This window comes from Saimiri boliviensis, chromosome 3 (assembly GCF_048565385.1).
Source record: "Saimiri boliviensis isolate mSaiBol1 chromosome 3, mSaiBol1.pri, whole genome shotgun sequence".
NCBI lineage: Eukaryota > Metazoa > Chordata > Mammalia > Primates > Cebidae > Saimiri > Saimiri boliviensis.
Window position 1 is genome coordinate 63,537,388 of NC_133451.1, and position 26,103 is coordinate 63,563,490.

General features: G+C 36.6%; 1 protein-coding gene across 4 annotated transcripts in view; it reads right to left on the bottom strand.

Moving 5' to 3' along the window:
• Window positions 1–56: 56 nt before the first annotated feature.
• The window catches only part of SULT1B1 (sulfotransferase family 1B member 1), a 38,396-nt gene continuing 12,349 nt past the window's right edge, over window positions 57–26,103 (bottom strand). For all 4 annotated transcript variants that reach the window (XM_074396226.1, XM_074396224.1, XM_039468253.2 and 1 more), the window contains 4 exons: window positions 9,130–9,256; window positions 8,404–8,498; window positions 5,449–5,629; window positions 57–1,760 (listed from right to left, as the gene is read on the bottom strand). In XM_074396226.1, coding sequence (XP_074252327.1) covers window positions 1,639–1,760; window positions 5,449–5,629; window positions 8,404–8,498; window positions 9,130–9,256 — 525 coding nt within the window. In that variant the 3' untranslated portion in view covers window positions 57–1,638. The remainder of the gene's footprint in view (window positions 1,761–5,448; window positions 5,630–8,403; window positions 8,499–9,129; window positions 9,257–26,103) is intronic.

Genomic DNA, 26,103 nt, shown 5'->3' on the forward strand with positions numbered 1-26,103 from the left:
TAGTTTAGAGGTGTTTGTCCCCAATAATAAACCATAGTATCAAAAATCCATATATATTCAGGCCACATTAATTTATTAATTAACAAATATAATAGAGCAAATAGATACATGATTTATTTTAGTTTACTTCTTGTGGACAAGAGTATTGGAGAAAGCTGAAACTAGTTCATAATACCTCCAGACAGTCAAGACTAACTCCTATGAAATATGTTTCTGTGGAACATAAAAACAAATTACATACACTAAAATACTTTATAACACATATTATAATAAATCTATAGAAGCAACTATCTCCAGAATAATAGGTTTACTACTTCTGGAGGGTTTACAGTTAACATTAGACTAATCCTTTACAGGGGTTAGAAAAAAGTTACAGATTAAGGAGCTGTTTTAGATATTCCTGGCTGACAGCAGAGATTCACCTGTGAAGTTAAAATATCATAAACCATAGCTACCTCAGTTGTGGCTCAGAAAGTCTAACAGTGTGTCAGAAACCACTACTCCCACCCCTTTCAGAACAAGGAAGGGGCCAGGGTACTCTAGCTTCAGTTTGAGAACCATGACTTGCCATATGTCTTGGCACAGGTGATCTGACCTCAGGAAAAAGACTTTGCTGCACATAAAGATATAAATGACGACTTCTAATGGAAATCTAGAGTTGATAAATAAATGTTCCAAGAAAACATAGATCAAACAAATAGACATAAACATGTAATAATAAGGAACATTGGATCAGAAGGGCAGAGTGGAGACTCAGCCTAGAGAATCTTCACTGGGCATCAGGTTGGGAAATTTTCAGCAAAGGCTATGATCATGTCTAAGGTATTGAAGGTGCTATTAAAGTATCCAAATATATTTAAATATAAGATTAAGTAACTAAAGTTCACAAATGGTGACAAGAACAAAGCAGTAGGTGATTCTCTGAAGATCAAACGGGTCTGGGAAAAAGAGGACACCCTATAGGAAGCAGGTCACAGCCCTCAGGACCAGCTCTCAGAACAGAGCTGCAGTTCCCAGGGAAGAACTCTACAGAGACTATTGTAGGTGTTTGCCATTGGGAGATTTTGACATTGGATATGATATAGAAAAAATACTTCCAAAATCTGAACAACATGATCTGGGACATGAAGTATGTTATCCAAATACAGGCACTGCAAGATGAGCTATGACTCAGAGAACAACTTGAAACTCAGTAGACAGCCCTGGAACACAGTGTCCTGGGTCAAATTTTCATCAAAGGGAAATTGGGGCAGGGTTAGAAAATATAGTGTCATTATGAAAACAGCATTTCTTGGACCATGGTACTAGGGAGGAGAACTTAATTCTAAATCCTAATATATGAGAGATTAAGTAAAATAAATCCCTTCTTCCTTATCAATTCTAGTGTAGGAAAAGGCAGGAAGAGCTTGTTACATTATTTCTTTGATACAAAAAGATAATAATCAACTTCAGCCTTCGAGAATTTGGAACCTCAGAATCAAAGAAACAAAATTGGGATGTGATTAATAACACTGCAAAAAATCAATGTTTTAAAAGCATATTATTCCTTTATAAATTCATTTGATTGCCCAAATCCATTATTAACTGCCCTCATTTCAATCAACTGTAGACAATCTCTTCTTTCTTCAGATTTATGATTTAGGCACTTGAAATCTCTGTGCGGAATCGAAGTGCAGTTTCAGACATTTCTGTCTTATAAATGGCATCAAATTTCTCATTTTGGGCCACTGTGAAGTAATTCCTCCAGTCACCAATGATCCCTAAAGACAAATAAGAAAACATAGAAACGAATAAATTATTTCCATAGGAATAAAAACAGTATATACCAAAGGAAAAGTTTAAAAGGCCTCAAGGAAGACTTTCCTTTTATTTGAATGAATTAAAACAAACTTTAAATTATTTTAACCTTTAAATTCTTAAGTCTTTTAAAAATTGAATAAATGTTTCCATCTGGAAAGGAGGTTTATGACTAAATAGAGTCTGACATTTGAAGAGGCATTCTGAGAAAAAAGACTAATTTTCTTGTTTAAATTCCTGGGCTTCACAATAATTTCCCAATAATGATAATTTTACTGTTTCTAATAGTCCTGGTTCATGAGATTATCACCGAGTACTTGGATCAATAGTCAGAGCATATTTTATTTCATAAAGTAACTTTTGGAAACCATACAAAAAATTGGTCATCAGAACAACAAAACTGTAAAATAAAAAGTTAATAAATATCATTTCCTAGAATTTATAAATAAGAATGCTATGATAAAGATGATACTTGCTTTCCCTAAATTCATTAGACTTGTTCTTTATTTGCAATTTAGGTGGGAATAATAACATTAATATCAAATAAATAACATCCCTGAACCATGCTTTTTAAATTGAAACTTTGAGGATATAAATTTAAATTTAATCTCTCATACTTGTGTATTTATAAATAAGTATTTGAGAACTGAACAATTTTAACACGCTGCTAATATTTTTAGGGAAAAACACCTTACTATTTTATGAAATAGTAGTATATCATATTAAATTACAAGCTACATTAATCCACAATGGTTTGATAAAGCTTTCAAGTCTTTTAAAAGAAAAAAACATTCCTATAGATATGGTTGTTTCCTTAGTTATTACACTTTGTTCTATGTTTACCAGATGTCAATAGCTCTGGAATGTACATAAGGGTTCAACATCAACATACTGGGGCTAATGCATCCATAACGTTGTCATTAAAAACAGAGGAGAATGCAGGTTTAAGAATTAAAAGTTATATAGAAAATATTCCAGTGACCTGATCTGCACTTAAATTCTATAATATACACAAACACATTTGCTTCACAAGAAAACTTTTGATAAATGCTGGCCAAAGCCCAGGTTTTTCTGTTTGTTGTAATTTAAGATATATGAATAAACATTGGACATTATCTAACCCACCCGCATAATGCTAGTATTGTATGGCTAATACATTGATTTATCTAACATGGTATCTTTCAAGACTCAGTGTGCCTGGCGTAATTGTTCATACTTCACTTCTTTTGGCATATGACCTACTACATTGTGAGCTTCTTGAGGCAAATATATGTTTCATTTACCTTTGAATCTTTTATAGAAAGTATGCTGGGTATAGGTATTCATGAAGTATTGTTTTCCCTTTCTTTTTGTTTTTTTTTTTTTTTTCTTTTCTTTCTTTCTTTCTTCTTCTTCTTTTTTTTTTTTTTTTTTTTTTTTTTTTGAGATGAAGTCTTGTTCTATTGCCTAGGCTGGAGTACAGTGGTGCAATCTCAGCTCACTGCAACCTCCACCTCCCGAGTTCAAATGATTCTTCTACCTCAGCCTCCTGAGTAACTGGGACTATAGGTGTGCACCACAACGGCCGGCTAATTTTTGTATGTTTAGTAGAGGTAGGGTTTCACTATATTGGACAGACTGGTTTCGAACTCCTGACCTCGTGATTCACCTGCCTCGGCTTCCAGAAGTGTTGGGATTACAGGAATGAGCCACCTCACCCAGCTGTAGTTTTTTTTTAATGTATATTAATAAATGAATGAGTAGTCTAAATATTTACTGGATACACCAGTAAAGGAAGGCAGGAAGGAAGGAAGCCGGGAGGGAATCTTGAACTATTTAGACTAATAACAGTTTTTACCTTTGTATGCATTATTTATTGTCAGAAAATATCCTTAATGCTTACATATTATTTGCCATAATACTCCACAGAATCTTGTGCCATAGATGTTATTATATTCTCTATTTTGCCAGTGATGTAATCAGAGCTTTGGCTCTGGTTAATTAATGTATTCCAGGTCATAGGTTCAGGGAATGGCATAGCCTGCATAAACCTCAGATCAATCTGACCACAAAAGTATGGTCTTAACCACCTGCAGAGGGGATACAAATACTGCCTTCAATATTAGAATAGCATGTGCTTTTTTTCTGTTGAAGTTGGAGATGCCATAGAACCCAGATACTGAGCTCGTCTTCTTTATGCCTACACCATAATTAGATGTCATGAAATGGCATCAATTTTCATATGATTTGAGATAAAATTTCTGGGAAATTACATCCAGGTATCTAGAACAGTGAGAATTAGTCACGTTTAATAAAATTTTATTTTCTAATTCTTCTACCAGGAAAAATAATATGTATGTATATGAATGCAATTGACCCTTGAACAACACAGATTTGCACTGGCCAGGTACACTTATACACAGACATATTTTTAACTAAAAGTATTAAAAAATACAGTATTTGCATGATGAGAAACCCACCAACATGTTTGGAGTCCCAACTTTTCATATAGGGAGCTTCTGGTATATTCAGAAGCAGAGTTCCTGGAACCAATACCCCACGTATAACAAGGAATGACTGTACATACACATACATTTACATCTGTGTATAAGCATACAGAATATATATATATACACACACACACACACATCAGTCTTTAGTCTTCTTTGCTCAAACTTAGAATGTGTATAATTTATGATGAAAAATGTACCTGCTTTCTTACTCTAGCAGTTATTTTTAATAGGCTAAATGTAGTGTTTTTGAAAAATAAAGAGCATAATTTGAAAACACTAGGGCTATCTGCTATTTTAATGTTAATAAACAACTTTTCAGAAAATTTAATCATATTACTGAAAATCAGTGGTTTTGTTTTGTAAGTTCATATGCGCAATACATTTCTAAGGTTGTGCTTACATCCTAATATATAAATTGAAATTCTATTCCTCTCCTTCCAATTCAATAAAAGATATTGAAAACAAAAGGTGGCATTATTAGGTGGATACATTCTTAAATTTATTTGTTAATAATTTGTAAAATGTATTGTTATCATTAACACATTTTGACATATATTATGTGTGATAAGCCATGGTAAAAAGACTGCTTAAATAAAAATAACGTATTTCAGCAGCAAATACCATATCCTTCTAAGTGAAATTTGGACTCCATGTTACCTATAGTTACAGTATTTGTAGAGGGAGAAAAAAATCTTAAGGTTAAAATAGAGTTTCTCCATTTGGTGAATTATTTTTAATGCAATTCCCATGGTTTTTTATGTGATATAGGGACTTTAAAGACTATGATACTGTACTAAATGAAATTAATATTTCACTGAGGAGGGAAAGGAAGCTTATCTATGCCAATTTAGACAAAGATTTGAGGGAGTAAGAATGGCAAATTTGGAATTGCTCACATCAAAATTGCCAAAACCACTCTCATTTAGCACAGTAAGGAATAGGAAAATAAATATTTATCAAATGTTCAAGGTATTCTAGTAATAGCTTTACATGCATTGTTTCATTTAATAATTTTGAATCTCAGCAACTTTTGGTGGTAGGTATTTAGTGTAAAGTTTAAATAGGGTAAGTAACTTAGTAGAGATCACAGAACTAATCCTTAGCTCACGATAATTCATAAGAAGTGAAAAAGAGAATTTAAACCCAGGAAAGTATTTACCTTTACGCATAAAAGGGGATTTGCTGTGATCCATCACCATAGTTGGTAGATGTGTATAATTCACCAAAGGATTGTCCTTCATCACTTCAAATGAAGTGTGATGGATGATCCTATCCAAGATCTCATCATTCAGGTTCTTCTCTAGAAATTTCATGATCTTCTTGATTTCCTCCTTTGGATTCTATCAGTGGGTAAAAAGTCATGCCCAAGGCAATAAACAAGAAATTAGCACAATGTAAATATTTATAAAACTAAAAACATTTATGATCTGTTTTTATAAATGTTGACTCCAAACAGTATAGGAAATCCATATTTGTTTGGGTTTATTTTTCTCAATTTTTAAATAAACTAATTATAAAATATTAAAAATCAAGAAGATCTGTTATATTTTCTGTGTCCGTCCTCTCTGACAGAAGAATGAGATAACAACTTAGGGTGTGTCCATGGTTAGAATGAGAAAAAGAGCAGATATGATGATAGTGGAGATAAGCCCAAAAGAAAATATGTAATTGTATTATAAAATCACATAGATGGACAGGAAAATAGAGGGCATTTTTTGGGGGGGATCAAAAATATTTGTAAAATAATTTGGCTAATGCTAAAGTATTAATGATATTAGTCCAGGAGTCCACAACCCACTGGCCACAGACTAGTGCCAGTCAGTGGCCTGTTAGGTACTGGGCCGCACAGGAGGATGCGAATGGTGGAGGAGCAAGCACTACTGCCTAAGCTCCGCCTCCTGTTACATCAGTGGTGGCATTAGATTCTCAAAGGAGCCTGAACTCATTGTGAACTGAATATGTGAGGGATCTAGGTTGCACACTCCTTATGAGACTCTAACTAATGCCTGATGATCTGAGGTAAGACAGTTTAATCCCCAAATCACGCATCTACAGCCCCCTTGCATCCTGTTCAGGGAAAAATTGTCTTCCACAAAACCAGTCCCTGGTGCTAAAAAAGCTGGGAACCACTGTGTTAGTCTATACACCAATATACTTAAAGCAGAGTCCTGGCTCTGGCTGAATCTTCCTCTGATGTATTATTCTTTTACCTCACTTATCAGGAATTTATGTAGATATTCATAAACATGTAAATTACTGAACTTTTTTTCAAATTTCGTTATTGATGTCTATTCCATAATTTTCTTCTGGTATTGTTGTTTCTTTAAACTTATCTATAACACTATCTTCAAATGATTGTATGACAGAAAAAAAAATATTGCCTGCTAAGTGCAATGTACATTACAAGTTTGAAGAACGTTGAAAATATATGAATATGCTTAAAAAGGTAACTGGGTTAGACTATAAATCAAAATGAGTAAGTTTATTTGAAAGCATCTTAGCTAAATAAGGACAAAAATGGTCTCAAATGTTATATGGGAAAGAGTATAATGGTTGTTTTGGAATTTGAATAGCAGCCAAGCAGAGGAAATGTATTCTTAGCCTTATGGAGAAAAGGGACTTTATCAGACACTAAAATTGTTCTTTTCTTGAAGCTTTTAAGTGTTGCTCTGCCATCCAAAAACATGAAGAGAGGTATTTGTTAGAGAGCAGGAACAATTTTCTCTCTTATTAATAATTTATAACTTATCTCTGGCTAAACAAGTTCTCAAGAGACATATTACTTTTTACAGTAGTTTCATGGACCATGCTAGGTTTTGCAGCTGTGTGATATGAGCAAATTAACATGAATAATCCCAAACTCTGTATAAAGGGACAATGATAAGACATAGATCACAGATTCTTTATGGGATGTGGACAACTGTGATGGAGAATGAAACTGCAGCAGTGAATTAAAACTCAGAGGATTCTTTGTGATAAAATACAAGAAACACCCTGAGAGTTTCTCAAAATTAGCTAGAGCAAGAAATATTTCATGTGGGGCCAAATTTCTGTATTATGCAAAGTAAGATTAATGTCATTAAAGTTTTGGATATTAAAACTCACTCATTTATTCATTGAAGCAATCAATGATCCATGCAAGTAACCTTGAACCCCTGTTTATGTGGTATGCACAGTATTAAGTGCTGGGATGTAGTTTCAAAGAAGACAAATGCGGTAATTTTTATTGTAGATCTGAAAGCATTCTAATTTGTATGTTTAGGCTTTCATAATTAAAGGAGCTAGTTTCCACATGTTTTCCGTGTGTGTGTGTGTGTGTGTGTGTGTGTGTGTGTGTGTGAATTTGGCCAATGTAAGTAGAAGAGTTCCATAATGGTGGCATGAAACTTTGTAGTTGTATTTAATTAATACAGCTTTATACTAAATAGATGATTACAAGTTTCTGCACTAAGAGTGAGGTAGTCAAGAAGAAGAGAGAATAATTTGAAAGACACAATAGATAGACTATCTGAACCAATTGGATATGCAAAATATAGGAAATAAAGATGGCAAGAACAACTTTTATTGTTGAGAAAGAATAAAATAATAAAAAGATTACGTGTTGGAGAGAAATAAAATTAGTGTTGAGCATGTTAAATTTAATACAAGCATGAGCTAGAAAATCGAGGTAGAAGTAAAAATGGAGGCACAGATAAAAGACAATTGCACATAATAGTTATGAAACAGTAAGTGTAAAAGGGATAGCCCAAATATAGCAAACAATTTCTAAATAACAATTTTAAAATATTAATGAATAGACTTTTAAAATCAGTGAGATAGCTAGAAGATAACAATTAGCAGGTGATATCCTGGTGAATGTAGGAAGTAATTGCAGAGGAAAGAGTGGTGTAACATAACACAGTGGCTAAGAGACAAGAGGGATAAAAACAAACCATTAATTTCACATTTAGAAAGTCATTAATTATCATAGCAAGATGTGGGTTAAAAACACATGGTGGATAGGCAAAGCAATCATCATTTTGGACTCCGCTGACTAAGTTTAAAAGCAAATATTAATCCTTCTATAGCATGAGGTGGTAGGGAAATTATCCAGAATCCATATTTACTATTTTACCTCTTTCATATCTTCATAGTGCAAGAAAAGTATTGGGTGTTCTTCCTTTATCTTCCACCAGTTTTTAACATGAGTAAACCAGGAACCATAGCTCACTAAAACAAGATAAAAGTCTATTTTCATAAACATTCATCAAATTAAATATTTCTTTCTGAATGTTAAGTAAAATTGTGAAAATGTTTGTGGAATTTAGTAATCAAAGAAACAGATTATGAGGCCAATTTTAAAAAGTAAAATTAGCTATTTATGGATATATTAGCATCAGATATTTTATAATGTCAAGTATGAAGAAAACATTTCAGACAAAAATATACTGACCTGCAAAAAGTTATACTTAGCTTCACAAAGAAGAAAACTATTATCTTACAAAGTACTTATATCAACTATTTATCTAAGTACTATAAATATAACATATGCATTAACATATCTAACTAATTACTTAAGCAAGTTAAACAATGTCTATTGTGATCAGGGACTGAGAATGGATATCTAGCGACAGAGAACAGATTGTAGGATACTTTTGTGTAACAATGATTAACACTAGTTTTATAAATTGAATGTCATAGTAAACTATTAGATGCATTAGATTTAATGTTTTAGATAGTATTTGAACATACTTTTTACTGAGTTGGAAAAATAAGTATTTTGAAAGTCATAAAAGTTATTGTTAATAGAATTATTAAAATTTAAAAATTACTTATTAATTTTAAGATAAAATCTATGTACCTTTTCCAGTTATAAATTTCTCCAGATATTCTTCCCAGGTACCAGGAAAAGGTTGTAAATTATTCATTAAGTCGAAATGGTAATATGAGACCGAAACATCCTTGGCATTACGAGCCACATAAATAATCTGTAGTCAGGGGTGGGAGGTAGGGGAAAAACATAAAATGAAAGACGTTGTATTTAGGATAAAATTAACCTATAAGCATATAAAATAGCAGAGTACTTTTTCAACTGGAAATTTTGGGCCAGGAAAGCCCATCTATTAGCAGCTAAAATATAGAATCAAAGTGATTTTCAATACAGCAATGTATTTTTGAGATTAGAACCATTGAGTTATAGAGGTTTGAAACAAAGATTTTGGTTTCTGGCCCCTTTACACTGTGAACCACAAATAGACCACTGTGTCTTTTGGAAGAACTTCAAGTCCTAGAACATACGTTATCAAGAAAATGACCCTTTGACTAAGGAGAATACCAGCAAATTGAAAATAACAAAATCGTGGGAAAAAATAAAAGTTTTCACTTCTGCCAGTTAAATACCCAGTTAAATATTAGGTGCTGATAAAAGTATATAGAAAGAAAAAGGAGGCAAAGAAAAGATGTTAAAAGGCATTAAAATAAGTTTTCGGGGCATCCAGTTCAGCAACTAGAAGGTATAGACTCACTATTTTCTGTTTCTCTACAGTTAATATCACTGAAGCTCTGGAAATTATTCAACAGACCATGATACAAGAATTCTAAAAGCATGCTGGATAAAGAGCTGAGTAATGCCAATGTGGTGAGTTCCTCCTAGGTTTCCTTTTTATATCTTATAACTCTTGGACTGGGCAGCAGACTGTGACGGGGAACCATTTACAGGCATATGGGAAACAAACAAAAAAACCTAGAAAAATCTGCTCTCCCTGGTCAAAAGATTAGGAAAGAAGAAGGCCAACAGAGACATAGTGGAGAATTCCAAACTCTGCTTTACACCCGGGGTCCCTGTAGGTGAACTTATTCACTGCCAGTAGTGTCAGTGAAGCACAGGACCATTCAAACTCCTGCAATACAAATGGGACTTCATGGGCAGTCCCACCTACTCACAGTGACAATGTCAAAGAACCTCTGTTACTCCAAGGCGCCAAGGCTTCTCTCCAACTTTCAAAATGTCAGCCAACAAGAGCAGGAGGTCCAAGAAAGCACCTTATACCCTTTATGTGGCATCAGCAGGGACAGAACAGTATGCCCAGCAGCTCCAGAAATCAAATCAGCAAGAAAAACAAAACTGAGATGAATCAAATATTAATTTATGTGACAAAGATTTAAAGTAGCGCTCATAAAAGAGCTTCAACATTCAATTTAAAAATGTCTTGGAGGGTAGATCAAGATGGCCAAATAGAAACCTCTACCAATTATCCCTCACACCTCCAAAGAAATATCAAATTTTCCAACTACCTACACAGAAAAAGTACCTCATAAGAACCAAAAATCAGGTGAGCATTCACAGTACCTAGTTTTAATTTCATATCACTAAACAGCCACTGAAGAGAGTAGAAAAGATAATCTTAGAAATGTCAATGCCACTCCTCACCCAACCCTTAATAGCAGCTATTTGGCATGGTGAGACTCTGTGCATTTGGGAAAGGGAGAGCACAGCAATTATGAGACATTGCATTGGACTCAATGCTGCCCTGTCACAGTGGAAAGCAAAACCAGATTGAACTCAGCTGATAGCCCTCCATGAAGTAAGCATATTGAGCAATCCTATCTACAGGGGAATCATACATCCCAGTGGTAGAAACTTGAGTTCAGCAAGCTTCACCACCACAGGCTCACCTGTAAATAAACTTAAAGGGCAGTGCTGAGATAGCCTCAAAGCCAGTGGACTTGGAGGTTACATAACATACTGAGACATACATGACTAAGGGAGTGCTTGCACCACCCTTCCCCAAGGGAGGAAAGGGGACATCATATTGTACCTTACAAAGTAAGGGAAGAGAACAAAAGTTTCTGCCTGGTAATCTAGACAATTTTTCCAGATCTTATTCAAGACCACCAAGGCAATACCTCTACAAGTCTGCAAGAAACATGATATTAGTGGGATTGGGGTGCCCCTAGTGAAGGTGTGGCTGCAGTGACCCAAAATATTTAGATCACAGCACTCAATTCCCTTGCATACTTGGAAAGTCTTTCCAAAAAAGACTGATACAAAGAAGCCCAGACTATGAATTCTACAATAAAAACCTAACTCTTCAATGCCCAGATGTTGATGAATAGCCACAAGCGTGACGACTGTGCAGGAAAACATGACCTCAGCAAATGAACTAAATAGGCAGCAGTAACAAATCTCAGAAAACTGGAGAAAATATTTGCAAACTACACATTTGAACAAGAAATAAATAATCAGAATATAAAAGGAGCTCAAATAACTCTACAGGAAAAGTTCTAATAATCTGATTTAAAAATAGGCAAAATATCTCAACAGCCATTTCTCAAAGGAAGACACACAAATGGCAGGCAGGTATATGAAAAGATGCTCAGCATCACTGATCATTAGAGAAAGGCAAATCAAAACTAGAATTAGATATCACCTCAACCCAGTTAAAATGACTTTTATTCAAATGACAGGCAGTACTACATGCTGGCAAGGATGTGGAGAAAAGGGAATTTTCCTACCCTGTCAGCAAGAATGTAAATAGTACAAATGGAGAACAGTTTGGAGGTTTCTCAAAAAAAAAAAAAAAAAAAAAGAGCTGTCATATGATGATTCTTCCACTCACACTGCTCAGTATACACTCGAAAGAAAGGAAATTGGTATATTGAAGAGTTCTGCCTTCTAATGTTTATTTTAACACTATACTCAATAGCCATATCTGGAAGCACCCTGAGTCCATCAATAGCTGAATGAATAAGAAATATTTGGTATACATACACTATTGAGTAGTATTCAGCCATAAAAAAAGAACAAGATTGAGTCATTTGCAACAACATGGATGGAACTGTAGTTCATCATGTTAAGTGAAATAAGCCAGGTTCAGAAAGACACACTTCACATGTTCTCATTTACTTATGGAAGTTAAAAACTAAAACAGTTGAACTAATGGAGACAAAAAGTAGAAGGATGGTTACCAGAAGCCAGAAAGGGTTTTGGGTGGTTAGTGAGTGAAGTATAATGGTTAGTGAGTACAAAATAATTGTTAGTAAATGCTAGGTCTTATTAATTATTTATAACACAGCAAGGTGACTATGGTAAAAAAATAATCGATCACACTCAGCAAACACAGGAACAGAAAAACAATCACTGCATGTTTTCACTCATAAGTGGGAGCTGAACACTGAGAACACATGGACACAGGGAGGAGAACAACACACATGAGGGTCTGTTGGTAGGGCAAGGAGAGGAAGACATAATAGCTAATGTACAAATAGCTAATTCAGGCAGGGTTTAATACCTAAGTAACAGGTTGACAGGTGCAGCAAACCACCTTGGCACACATTTACCTATGTAACAAATATGCATGTTCTGCATATATATCCCAGAACATAAAGGATAATAAAATTAAAAGAAATAAAAAAATAAGAAAAATAAAAAAATAAGTCCATAGCCATTTAGCACCTAATTTTACCTATTTTAAAGAAATTATCCCAGATGAACATACAAAGATGCCTATACAATGAAATACAGGACAGACATAAAAATGTTACCATTTTAGGACAGGTAGTAATTGTATTGAAAAATGTACTCAATACAGTATATTGTTAAATGGAAAATAGTTATAAAGCAGATGATACAGAATTATTTTAATTTAAAAATATACATATATAACTTTTATTGTGGTGGTTGTTATACAAATATTTACATGTGATAAAAATAACATAGAACTATATATACTACTGTATGTATGCTTTGTGACAATGTCAATTTCCTGGCTTCTGATGACATAGAACTACATACACCCATTGTACTAACTGCAATTTCCTGGCTTCTGATAGTATACTTTAATTATGTAAAATATAACCATCAGGTATAACTGGCTGAAGTGTATATACAACAATTCTGTTGTTGTTATAATTTTGCATGTATTTATAATTATTTAAAAACAAAAAAAGTCTTTACTGCACATAGTTTAGAAGTGAGACAAAACAAAAGGCTTATAGTTTCTTCCACTAATTAATAATATTTGAATGATTTTTATTTTCATCACACTTTTAAACATTTGCTCAATGAACAAATATTTTCATAACAAGGAATTATTATTGAACAATATAAAAACCTAATGACATTCCAATAATTAAAATATTTTTGAGTATAAGTAATAATAATAATTTAGTTTTAAATTTTAAATAACTGAAAGAGTAATTGGATTGTTTGTATCATAAAGGATAAATTCTTGAGGAGATGAAAATCCCATTTACTATATGATATGATTATTATGCATTTCATGCCTGTATTAAAATAATTTATATAACTCATAAATATATATACCTACTATGTACCCACGAAAGTTAAAAATTGAAAAACATTAGTTTAAAACAAATGAAAAACTAGAAAAGAAATTTGTTGTATTTGTAAAGTTAAATATATGGAAATTATAGATCTGCAATGAGTGAATCGGCAACCAACAGAATGGGAAAAAATTTTTGCAGTCTACCCATCTGACAAGGGGCTGATATCCAGAATTTACAAAGAACTAAAGCAGATCTACAAGAAAAAAACAAACAAGCCCATTCAAAAATGGGCAAAGGATATGAACAGATACTTTACAAAAGAAGACATACAGGAGGCCAACAAACATATGAAAAAATGCTCATCATCACTGGTCATCAGAGAAATGCAAATCAAAACCACATTGAGATACCATCTCACACCAGTTAGAATGGCGATCAATAAAAAAATCTGGAAACAACAGATGTCGGAGAGGATGTGGAGAAATAGGAACACTTTTACACTGTTGGTGGGAATGTAAATTAATTCAACCATTGTGGAAGACAGTGTGGTGATTCCTCAATGACCTAAAAATAGAAATCCCATTTGACCCAGCAATCCCATTACTGGGTATATATCCAAAGGATTATAAATCATTCTACTACAAGGACACGTGCACACGAATGTTCATTGCAGCACTGTTTACATTAGCGAAGACCTGGAACCAACCCAAATGCCCAACGATGATAGACTGGATAGGGAAAATGTGGTACATATACACCATGGAATATTACGCAGCCATCAAAAATGATGAGTTCACGTCCTTTGTAGGGACATGGATGAACCTGGAAACCATCATTCTCAGCAAACTGACACAAGAGCAGAAAATCAAACACCGTATATTCTCATTCATAGCCGGGTGCTGAACAATGAGAACACATGGACACAGGGAGGGGAGCACTACACACTGGGGTCCGTTGGGGGGAAATGGGGGAGGGACGGGGGGGTGGGGAGGTGGGAAGAGATAGCATGGAGAGAAATGACAGATACAGGTGAGGGGACGGAAGACAGCAAACCACACTGCCATTTGTGTACCTATGCAACAATCTTGCATGTTCTTCACATGTACCCCAAAACCTAAAATGCAATAAAAAAAATAAAATAATTGAAATAAATAGATCACTAGATGGACCGAATAAGTTAATGCCAATGATAAGAGGACAGAATCAGCAAACTTAAAGATATATTGATGGAACTTACTAAATGTTAACAACACAGAGAAAATAGACTAAAGAAAAAGGAAACTTATGAATCCATGGGACAGTAACGAAAGGCCTAACATTTGTATACTTAGAGTTACACAACGATAGATGGAAGAGTAAGGAACTAAAACAGTATTTGGAGAACTGGTGACCAAAAACTTTCCATAAATGTGGAAATAAATAAACCTATATATCTAAGAAGCTATGTGAACTCCAAAAAGGGAAAAAAGTTATGTCAAGAAACATTATAAATAAACTTCTAGGAGAGCCCACCATTCATACTGATCCATAAAGAGTTTTGAGAATAAGGTTTTCTTCCCAACTGCTCTATTTAACTTAAGTTTTAACCAGAATAGCCCAAGTCCTCTGTGATCTAGTAGTGTATTTGTTAATATCAATTATTCATTTTCTTAACACACTGCATAAAGTCTCTGCTGCTTAAGTCTCTTAGTAGTTGTGGACATCCCTGTCTTGTTTCCTTTTTAAATGCAAGTAGCTTCAGTACTCTGTTATTTAATACAATATTTACTTCAAATTTTAATAAATAATTTTATCAGATTTAAAAAAAAAATAAATAAATAAATAAACTTCTAAAAATTAAAGATGCATAAAACTCTTAGTAAAAAGCCAGTGATACAACACACTGCGTAATAAATATCACCAATTCAAATGACAACAAATTTCTCATCTAAAACCATGAAGGCCAAAGGAAAGTATTGCAATAGTTTTTCAAGTGCAGAAAGTAACATATTGCGAATTCCAAATCCCAAAAAAGTAAAATTGTTTTCAGCCAAGAAAGGAAAACAGACATTCTCAGAAAAAGGAAAACTAAGATAATCAATTGCTAGCAGAACTGTCTTATAAAATAGCTTCAGGAAGTTCTCCAAACAGAAAGAAAATGACTTTAGAAAGATGAAAACTATAGAAATAAAAAAGAAAAAGAGAATGGGCAAAAACAGAAGTAAATATAATAGCTAATCTTTCAACCAATATATTTCTTAACTCATATTTTACAGTTGGAGCAAAAGTTACATTATCTGATTAGCTGTTCAATTTATATACAGGATCACCTAGGACCATTATGTTGAAAATATTTAAAGAGTAAAGTGGCCTAAATTGAAGTAAGATATCTACACTTCACTTAAAGTGAGAAAATATTGACATCATTAGTCTGTGATGAGTTAGTTATGTGTATTTATGGCATTACCTAAATCACTCACTGAGAAAACTATACAAAAAACCTATTCAAAAGTACTATAAATAAATAAAAATACAACTTCCAAATATTTAGGTACAACAAAGGAAAGGAAGAATCAGAACAGAAATGAGATACAGAAAGAACAAATAACATGACAGATGTAAGTCCTAAGATGCCAATAATGTCTTTATTTATTTATTTATTTATTTATTTATTATTTTTAACTTTTATACTTTTATTTTAGGTCCAGGGGGTATGTGTGCAGATTTGTTTCCTGGGTAATCTGTGTGTTGCTAGGGTTTTGTATAAAAATAATTTAATCACCCAAGTAGTGAGCATATTACCTGATAGGTAGTTTTTTTGACTTGTATCCTCTGACCACCCTTCACTCTCAAGTATACCCTGGTGTCTATTGCTCCCATCTTTGTGTCCAAGTGTACTCAGTTTATCTTCCATGCATAAGTGAGAAAATAGGATATTTGGTTTTCTGCTCTTAAGTTGATTTGCTTAGAATAATGGACTTCAGCTGCATTCATGTGGCGCAGAAAATATAATTTCCTTTTCTTTATGGTTGTGCAGTATTCCATAGTGTATACACGCCACATTTTCTTTATCTGTTCCACCATTAATTGGTATTGTATTAATAAGTTCTTACTCTTCTATAAAGAACTGTGTGAGAATAGATAATTTATAAAGGAAAGAAGTTTGACTGACTCAGAGTTCTTCATTGCTGGAGAAGCCTGAGGAAACTTACAATCATGGCAGAAGGAAAAAGAGAGGCAGGCACTGTCTTCACAGGATGGTAGGATGGAGTGAGTGCAAGCAGGGGAAACGCCAGACACTTATAAAACCATCAGATCTTGTGAAAACTCACTATCATGTGAACATCATCAAATTGCCCCCATGGTCCAGTTACCTCCACCTGTTCCCTCATATGACATATAGGAATTATTACAATTCAAGATGAGATTTGAGTGGAAAGACAGAGCCAAACCATATCATCCTGCCCCTGGCCTCTTTCATATCTCATGTCCTCCATTTCAAAACACAATTATGCTCTTCCAACAGTCTCCCAAAGTCTTAATTTATTCCAGCATTAACTCAAAAGTCCAAGTCCAAAGTCTCATCTGAGATAAGGCGAGTTCCTTCCACTTATGAACCTGTAAAATTGAAAGTCAGTTAGGTACCAGATACAATGGGGGTATAAGCATTGGGTAGATACCTCCATTCCAAATGGGAAAAGATGGTCAAAACAAAAGAGGCTAGAGGCCCCATGCAAGTATGAAATCCAGTGGGGCAGTCATTAAACCTTAAAGTTCCAAAATGATCTCCTTTGACTTTTGTCTCACATCCAGGTCAAGCTGATGTAACAGGTAGGCTCCCACAACTTTGGACAACTCTACCCCTGTGGCTATGCAGAGTACAGCCCCTCTCCTACCTGCTTTCAAAGCTGGTGTTGAGTGTTTACAGCTTTTCCAAGTGCACAGTACAAGCTCTCAGTGGATCTACTATCTTGGGGCCTGGGGGATGGTGGCCTCTTGTCACAGCTCCACTAGGTGATGCCCCAGTAGGGACGCTGGGTGGGGGGTCTCCAATCCCACATTTCCCTTCTGTACTGCTCTACCAGAAGTTCTCCATGAGAGCTCCACCCATGAAGCACACCCCTGCCTGGATAGCCAGGTGTTTCATAGATATTTTGACATCTAGGCAGAGATTCCCAAACCTCAATTATTGACTTCTGTGTACCTGCAATCTCAGCACCATGCAGAAGCTGCTAAGGCTTGGGGCTGGCACCTTCAGAATCCATGGCTCAAGCTGTACATTGGTCCCCTTTTAGCCACAGCTGGGTGGTCTGGGACATAAGTCACCAAGTCCCTAGGCTGCACATAGCAGAGGGGCCCTGGGTCTGGCCCATGAAATCATTGTTTCCTCCTAGATTTCTAGGCCTGTGATGGGAGGGGCTAATGACAGGCCTTGGAGACCTTTACCACATTGTCTAGGTGATTAGCATTTGGCTCCTTGTTACTTATGCAAATTCTGCAGCTAGGTTGAATTTCTTCCCAGAAAATAGATTTTTCTTTTCTGCATCATCAGCCTGCGAATTTTTCAAACTTTTATGTTCTGCGTTCTGTTGAATGCTTTGCCCCTTAGAAATTTCAAGGTTCCACTAATCTCTGGGGCAGGGGCAAAATGCTGCCAGTCTCTCTGCTAAAGCATAGCAAGAGTGATTTTTACTCCAGTTCACAAGGAGTTCCTCTTCTCCATCTGAGACCTCTGCAGCCTGGACTTCATTGTCCGTATCACTATCAGCATTTTGGTCAAAACCATTCAATAATTTTCTAGAAATTTTGGAATGTTCCCACATCTTCCAGTCTTCTGAGCCCTCCAAGTCTCTAGGATGTTCCAAACTTTCCCACATTTTTCTGTCATCTTCTGACCCCTTCAAACTGTTCCAAACTCTGCCCATTACCCACTTCCCAAGTCACTTCCAGATTTTCTGGTAGGTTTAGTAGTAGTGCCCTACTACCTCAGTACCAATTTATTGTACTAGTTCATTCTCACACGGCTATAAAGCACTGCCTAAGACTGGGTAGTTTACGAAGAAAATAAGCTTATTGACTTACAGTTCCCTATTGCTTGCAAGGCCCCAGGAAACTTACAATCATGGTGAAAAGCAATGGAGAAGCAGTCAGCTTCTTCACAGAGTGGGAGAACAAAGCAAATTTTAGCAAGGGAAATGCCAGACACATAAAACCATCAGGTCTTGTGAGAATTCACTTACTGTCATGAGAACAGCACGGGGAAATCAACCCCAATGATTCAATGACCTCCACCTGGTCCTGCCCTTGACGGGATTATTACAACTCAAGGTGAGATTTGGATATAGACACAGAGCCAAAGCATATTAGGCATCTAGGTTGATTCCTTTGCTATTTTGCATAATCCTATGATGAACATACAAGTGCAAGTATTTTCTTGGTAGAACAATGTATATTCCTTTAGGTAACTACTCAGTAATGGTATTGCTGAGTTTTATGGTAATACTGTTTTAATTGTCTTATTTTGAAAAGTGTCTATTTATGTCTTTTGCCAGTTTTTAATAGGGTTGTTTTCTGCTCACTGATTTAAGTTCCTTATAATTCTGCATATCAGATCTTTGTCAGAGGCATAGTTTGTAAATATTTTCTCCATTTCCTATGCAGAAACTATTTAATTTAATTAGGTCCCACTTGAACATTTTGGTTTTCATTACAATTGCTTTTAGAGACTTCATCATAAAATCTTTTCCAAGGCCTACATCCAGATTACCCAGAATGATATTTTCTAAATTTTCTTCTGGGTTTTTATAGTTTTCATAAATACATTCAAATCTTTAATCAATCTTCAATTAATTTTTGTATATGGCAAGAAGAAGGAGTCCAGTTTCAATATTCTTCATACTAGTAGTCTTCTATCACACCACCACTGACTGAATAGAGTTATTTCTTCATTGCTTGCTATTGTTAACTGTATTGAAGATCAGCAGTTTGTAGGTAGGTGTGCATCTTTATTTCTAGGATCCCTAACCTGTTCCATTGGTATATGTGTCTGTTTCTGTACCAGTACCATGCTGTTTTGGTTACTGCACCCTTGTAGTATAAAGTTGGAGATTGTGATGCCTCTGGCCTTGTTCTCCCACATCTCTGTCTGAGTCTAGGAATTTTTATGGATCTTAGAAGAGAAGAAGTGCATGGTTATTGGTCCATTTGCGGCCATCGGTGGGCCTGGAAGAAAGCACCACAGGTTCCCAGTCCAGTATACAAGACCAACAGCCCAGCCCCCAGGTTTCAGGCCTGCCCCAGCTTGAAGGTAGGACTTCACTGGAAGTCCACCCTCTTCTGTCCAGGAGCATGTCTACCTCCTGCCACCCTTCATAGTGCTCAAACTGTTACTGCCAAGGGGTGCCTGCAGGCCAGTGTCAAGCTACCCTCAGCAGCCCCTCAACTTCCCTCCTGTGTCCTGGGTGCCCGAAGTCTGGAGGGGGCCGAGGTGATGGGGGCTGGTGTGTAAGAGCTGTCCCAAGTGTGCACACATCCAAGTGGGCTGTGACAGCAAGCACCCAGGCTTGATACCAACTTGCTCCGAGATTGGAGTGTGTTATGGGAGCATGCGGAGGCCAGATAGTGGGAGCAGACACTTCTGAGCCTGTGGGACCAAGGTGGCAACCTTCCTTGGCCTCAAGAGTGCAGAAATGCCTGGGTCAGTAGCCAAGCATGGGTGGCTGCAGCTGCATCCAGGAAGGCAGTGCTCTTTTCTGCTCCTGGCCCCCAAAAGCACAGAGAGGCCTGGGTCCACAGCCATGACTTGGGCTATCACAGCTGTGCCAGGAGGGTGGTTTTCTGCCTGTTCCCAGCTCCGGGCACAGAAGCCTGTTCCTGGCTTCCTGGGCACCCCAGGTCTTATATAATATCTTTTTGGAGTTATCTGGATTCCAGGATGGTAGGGCACCACCCTGGACCCAACTCTGCCTTGGAATTCCTCTATGCTCATCCCTCCTTGCCTAACCATGCCGCTCCCCTATCTGCGGTTGACTCAGCTAGTGTCCATGGCGGTGGCAGGGCGATACCAGGGCAGCTAGCCCTGCAGGAGTCCCAGGGGTGGATTCTGGAAACTACCAGTCTCCTCTCTGTGTTTTCCCCACATGGGAGGTGCAGCGGCCCCAGTCAATCTTGTACAAAGGAACCCATGAAGCTCAGGGACAGTGCCTCAAGACCTGGCTCCACCTTTGGCCAAGGCTTGTGGGCTCACGAGACACAGGAGGGAACATGATTGAGGCCATAGACGAGGCTCTGGGCCTAGGAGTGGGTTCTGCCCAGCCGAGCAAGAGCAGGTAAGGGTGGGACAGTCGGCTGCTGCAGGTTCATGGGGCACAGGGGTCCCCCTGCTACCATTGCTGTTCCTGCAGCCACTGCTGCGGCCACCACCCACGTCTCCCCACTGCAGCTGATGTGATGGCAATAGCCATTCTGGACTGCTGGCGCTGCCATCACTAGGAGGTTGTATTTTTCCAAGAATTCATCCCTGTCCTTCTAGATGTTCTACTTTGTATGCATAAAGGTGTTTGTAGCAGTCTCTGAGGGTTCCTTGTATTTTTGTGGCGTTGATGGTAAGATTATCTTTGTCATTCTTGCTTGTGTTTATTCGGATCTTCCCTTTTCTTTCTTTCTTTCTTTTTTTTTTTTTAATAATCTAGCTAGTGTTATATCTTGTTAATTCTTTCAAAAAACAAACTTTTGTTTTTGTTAATTTTTTGTATGGATTTTCACATCTCAATTTCATTCAGTTCTGCTCTGATTTTCGTTATTTCTTTTATTCTGCTACGTTTGGTGTTGGTTTGCTCTCATTTTCCTAGTTCCTCTAGGTGCAATGTTAGATTGTTAATGTGATACCTTTCTAACGTTTTCATATAGGTATTTAGCACAATAAACTTTCTTCTTAGTACTGCTTTAGCTGTGTCTCAAAAATTCTGATATGAGTATCTTCGTATCTCTGTTTGCAGTTGTTTCAAAGACTTTTAAAAAAACTTTCTGCCTTAATTTCGTTATTTACCCTTTTCAAGGGCTGTCACTTATATTCCATGTAATTGTATGATTTTGATAGATCTTTTTGGCATTAATTTATATTTCTATTGTGCTGTAGCCCACGAGCATGGCTGATATGATTTGAGTTTTGTATTTATTGGGAATTGCTTTATGGCTGAGTGAAGCATGTGGTCAATCATATAATATGTGCAATGTAAAGATGAGAAGAATGTATATTTTGCAGTTTGGTAGATGTCTGTTGGGTACATTTAGTCAAGTGTCGAGTTTAAGTCTTGAATATCTTGCCTTGATGACCTGTCTGACACTATCAGTGGGGTGCTAAAGTCTTTCACTAATATTATATGGTTATGTAAGTATTTTTTGTAGGTCTGTAAGAGCTTGTTTTATGAATCTAGCTGCTCTAAAGTTGGGTGCATATGTATTTAGAATAATTACATCTTCTTGATGATTAGAACCTTTTTTCATTGTATAATATTCTTCTTCGTTTGGTTTAAAGTCTCTTTTGTCTGAAATAAGACTAGCAACTCCTGCTTTTTTTGTTCTCTGTTTATTAAATATTTCTCTATTCCTTTACTTTGAGACTATGGATGTTGCTGAATGTGAGATGAGTCTATTGAAGTTTGAAGGTAGCAGAGTTGGGTCTTGCTTCTTTATCCAACTTGCCATTTTGTCCCTTTTAAGTTGCTCATTTAGCCCATTTATATTCCAGATCAAAATACATATGTCAAGATTTATCCTGTACTTGTGCTGTTAGATGGTTATTATGTAAACCTGATTATGTAATTGATTTATACCAGGCGTCCCCAAACTACGGCCCTTGGGCCGCATGCAGCCCCCTGAGGCCATTTATCCGGCCCCCCACAGCACTTCAGGAAAGGGCACCTCTTTCATTGGTGGTCAGTGAGAGGAGCACAGTATGTGGTGGCCCTCCAACGGTCTGAGGGACAGTGAACTGGCCCCCTGTGTAAAAAGTTTGGGAATGCCTGATTTATACGATCAATGTTCTGTGTATTTTGGTATGTTTTTGTGGTGGCTGGTTTGCCTTTTGTTTCCATGTTTAGTACTTCCTTAAGGACCTTTAGGAAGGCACATCTGATGAGAATGAACTCCTTTAGTATTTCCTTTTTTGAAAAGGATTTTATTTGTTAATCACTTTTGAAGCAGTTTGACTGGATATGAAATTCTTGGTTGGAATTTCCTTTTTTCAGGAATACAGAATACAGATCCCCAATCTCTTCTAACTTGTAAGATTTCTGCTGACTAGTTCACTGTTAGCCTGGTACAGTTCCCTTTGTATATGACCTGCCCCTTTCCCTAGCTGTCTTTAAGATTTCTTTTTTCTTCTTTTTTTTTTTAAATTTTTTATTGCATTTTAGGTTTTGGGGTACATGTGAAGAACATGCAAGATTGTTGCATAGATACACACATAGCAGTGTGATTTGCTGCCTTCCTCTCCTTCACCTATATCTGGCATTTCTCCCCATGCTATCTCTCCCCACCTCCCCAACCCACATCCCTCCCCCATTTCCCCCCAACAGACCCCAGTGTGTAGTGCTCCTCTCCCTGTGTCCATGTGTTCTCATTGTTCAACACTCGCTTATGAATGAGAACATGCTGTGTTTGATTTTCTGCCATGTGCAGAAAGCAGAAACTGGACCCCTTCCTGACACCTTACACTAAAATTAACTCCAGATGGATTAAAGATTTAAACATAAGACCTAACACCATACAAACCCTAGAAGAAAATCTAGGCAAAACCATTCAGGACATAGGTGTAGGCAAGGACTTCATGACCAAAACACCAAAAGCATTGGCAACAAAAGCCAAAATAGACAAATGGGACCTAATCAAACCCACAGCTTCTTCATAGCAAAATATTTCTTACTCACATTGACCTTGGAGACCTTCTTTCACTCTCTATTTTAAGAATTGTTGTCTTATATAATATCTTTTTGGAGTTCTCTGAATTTCCTGAATTTGTATGTTGACTTCTCTAGCAAGGTTGAGAAAGTTTTTATTGACAATATCCTCCAATACGTTTTCCAAGTTAATTGAACTCTCTATCTCTTTAGGAATTCCAGTGAGTCACAGGTTTGGTGTCTATAGAATCCCGTATTTCTTGGAGGTTTTGTTCATTTTTTTAATTCTTTTTTTTTTTTTTTTTGTCTGCCTTCATTGATTCAAAGCAACAGTCCATCTCTGATACTCTTTTCTCAGCTTGATCTATTCTATCATTAATGTTTCCCATTATATTATGAAATTTCTTTAGTGAATTTTTTTATTTCCAGAAGTTCAGTTTCATTCCTTCTTATTGTGTCTATGTTGTCTTTCTACTCTTGGTCAGTTTTACTGTTTTCCTTGGATTGGGTTTCACCTTTCTCCTGTATTTCACTGAGTTTCCTTGCCATCTAGATTCTGAATTCTATGTCTGTCATTTTAACAATTTCAATCAGGTTAAGAACCATTGCTGGCGAGCTAGTTAAGTCATTTGCAGGCAAGAAGACACTCTGGCTTTTAAAGCTGCCAGAATTCTTGAGCTGTTTCTTTCTCATCTGTGTCAACTAATGTTTCTTTAATCTTTGAAATTACTTTTTTTTTTTTTTGGATGGTGCTTTTTGTTTTTATATTCTTTGTTGTCCTTGAGGTTTTGACTGTAGTGTAAATTTGGGTTTGTTAGATTGTTTTCCATTTTGGATGCTTTTGGGGGACCAAGGCTTAATTCCGCACTCCAAGGATAAGGGCTCTGTCTCTGGGAAACTAGAGCAAGACCTGTGGCTTTGTTCTGTGGCCCCTTGTGGTCAAACATCTGCTCTGCTGGAGGTGCTGGTGTGTTTCCAGTCTACTAGCAACAACATTCCAATCAAGGTTGCTGGTAAAAGAGCTTCATTGGAGCAGTGGAGACACCATGGGAGAATGTAATCCAACAGGGTAGCAGGGGGCCACAGGCACATATGTAGTGATGGGGCAACCACGGGTGTACACTTGCTCACAGGGTAGCAGGAGTAAGCTTCAGGTTACTGTGCACTGATGGGAGAAACTGAAGGTGGCTCTGTTCCAGCAGAGATCCATATGCAAAAGTGAAAAACTGAAAGTTGGGAGCTGCTAGCTGAAGAACTATGACAGCCACTGCTGGCAAGAGCTTTGGCAGGGCAGCTGATGCTGTCCACTAAGTGAGTGTGGCTATGCAGGGACCCTAGTAGAAGCTAGCACAGAGAGGAATGGTTGGATCAGACTGGCCCAGGCCCATGTGCAATACAGGCCTGATTTCTCCAGACCTGTGAGCTAACAAAAGCTAAAGCCACCTAAAGAAATATGGAGCCTTGAAGGATGGACACCTGTGGACGTGCTCCACTGCAGCTATTCCTATGCCAAACTCTCTGGGCTCCACACAGAGTAGAGTACTGTCTCTGCCAATTCTCTGGGAAGTTTTCCCTGCCAACCAAAATGTCTCTAGGTGTCACGGAGCCTCCTTCAGCTAGGATCTCCTGGTGGTCCATGGTAAGAGTGGGCCACTCCATGTCTGTTTTACTCATTCCTTTTCTATGAGCTGTGCAGGGCCAAGAATGAGTTACAGTGCTCAGGAACCCTATGCAGGATTCCTAGATTCCTCCCCTTTTAGCTCTGGAGTCTGCATTCTCCCTCTCTTCACTCTTAATGCCTTTTATCCAAAGATCTGTTTGGAGTTTGCCATTCTGCTTGATATTCTGGTCTTTTTTAGTGTAGGAAGCTCTTCCAGAATTCATATGGTCAACCGAATTGGCTCTACCCTCTAACTACTTTAATTTATATAATATACACACATGAATCTAAAGACAAAAATTGGCAGAGTGTATAAAAACAGAATTCAGCCATATGCTGTCCAAAAGACACACTTCAAACAAAATGACAATAATACATTGAGTATAAAAGAATAGAAAAAAAATACGTAATGCAAGCATTAATCAGTAAAAACTAGGAGTGGCTATATTAATACAAGACAGATAGACTTTAGTTCAAAAAAAATTGCAAGGGACATTATATAAATGATAAAAGTCCTAATCTATTAAGTAGACAAAGCAATTCTGAATTCCAAACAGCAAAGAGCAGAACTTCAAAATACATGAAACAAAAGCCAATAAGGCTGAAATAGGAATAGACAAACCATAGTTATAGTTGAGCATGTTTACAATCCACTCTCAGGTAACTGATGGAACTGCTATAAAGAAAACAAGAAAGGACATTTAAAAAACTGAACAACCTTATTGCTCAAGAGGATGTAATAAAAATATAGAGAATATACTCACCTACAAAGAAGAATACACATCCTGCTCAAGTACTCATGAAACATTTACCAAGATAGAACAAGATGAACCATAAGAAATGTGAAAGAATTGCAATGATGTAGCGTATGGTCTTTGACTAAAATGGAATAAAACTAGAAATCAGTAGAAAAAGGAAAACAAAAGTCCTCAAACACTGAGAAATTAAATCATACCCTTCAAAATCTTGCAATAAATGAGACAATTTCAAATAAAATGAAAATATGCCT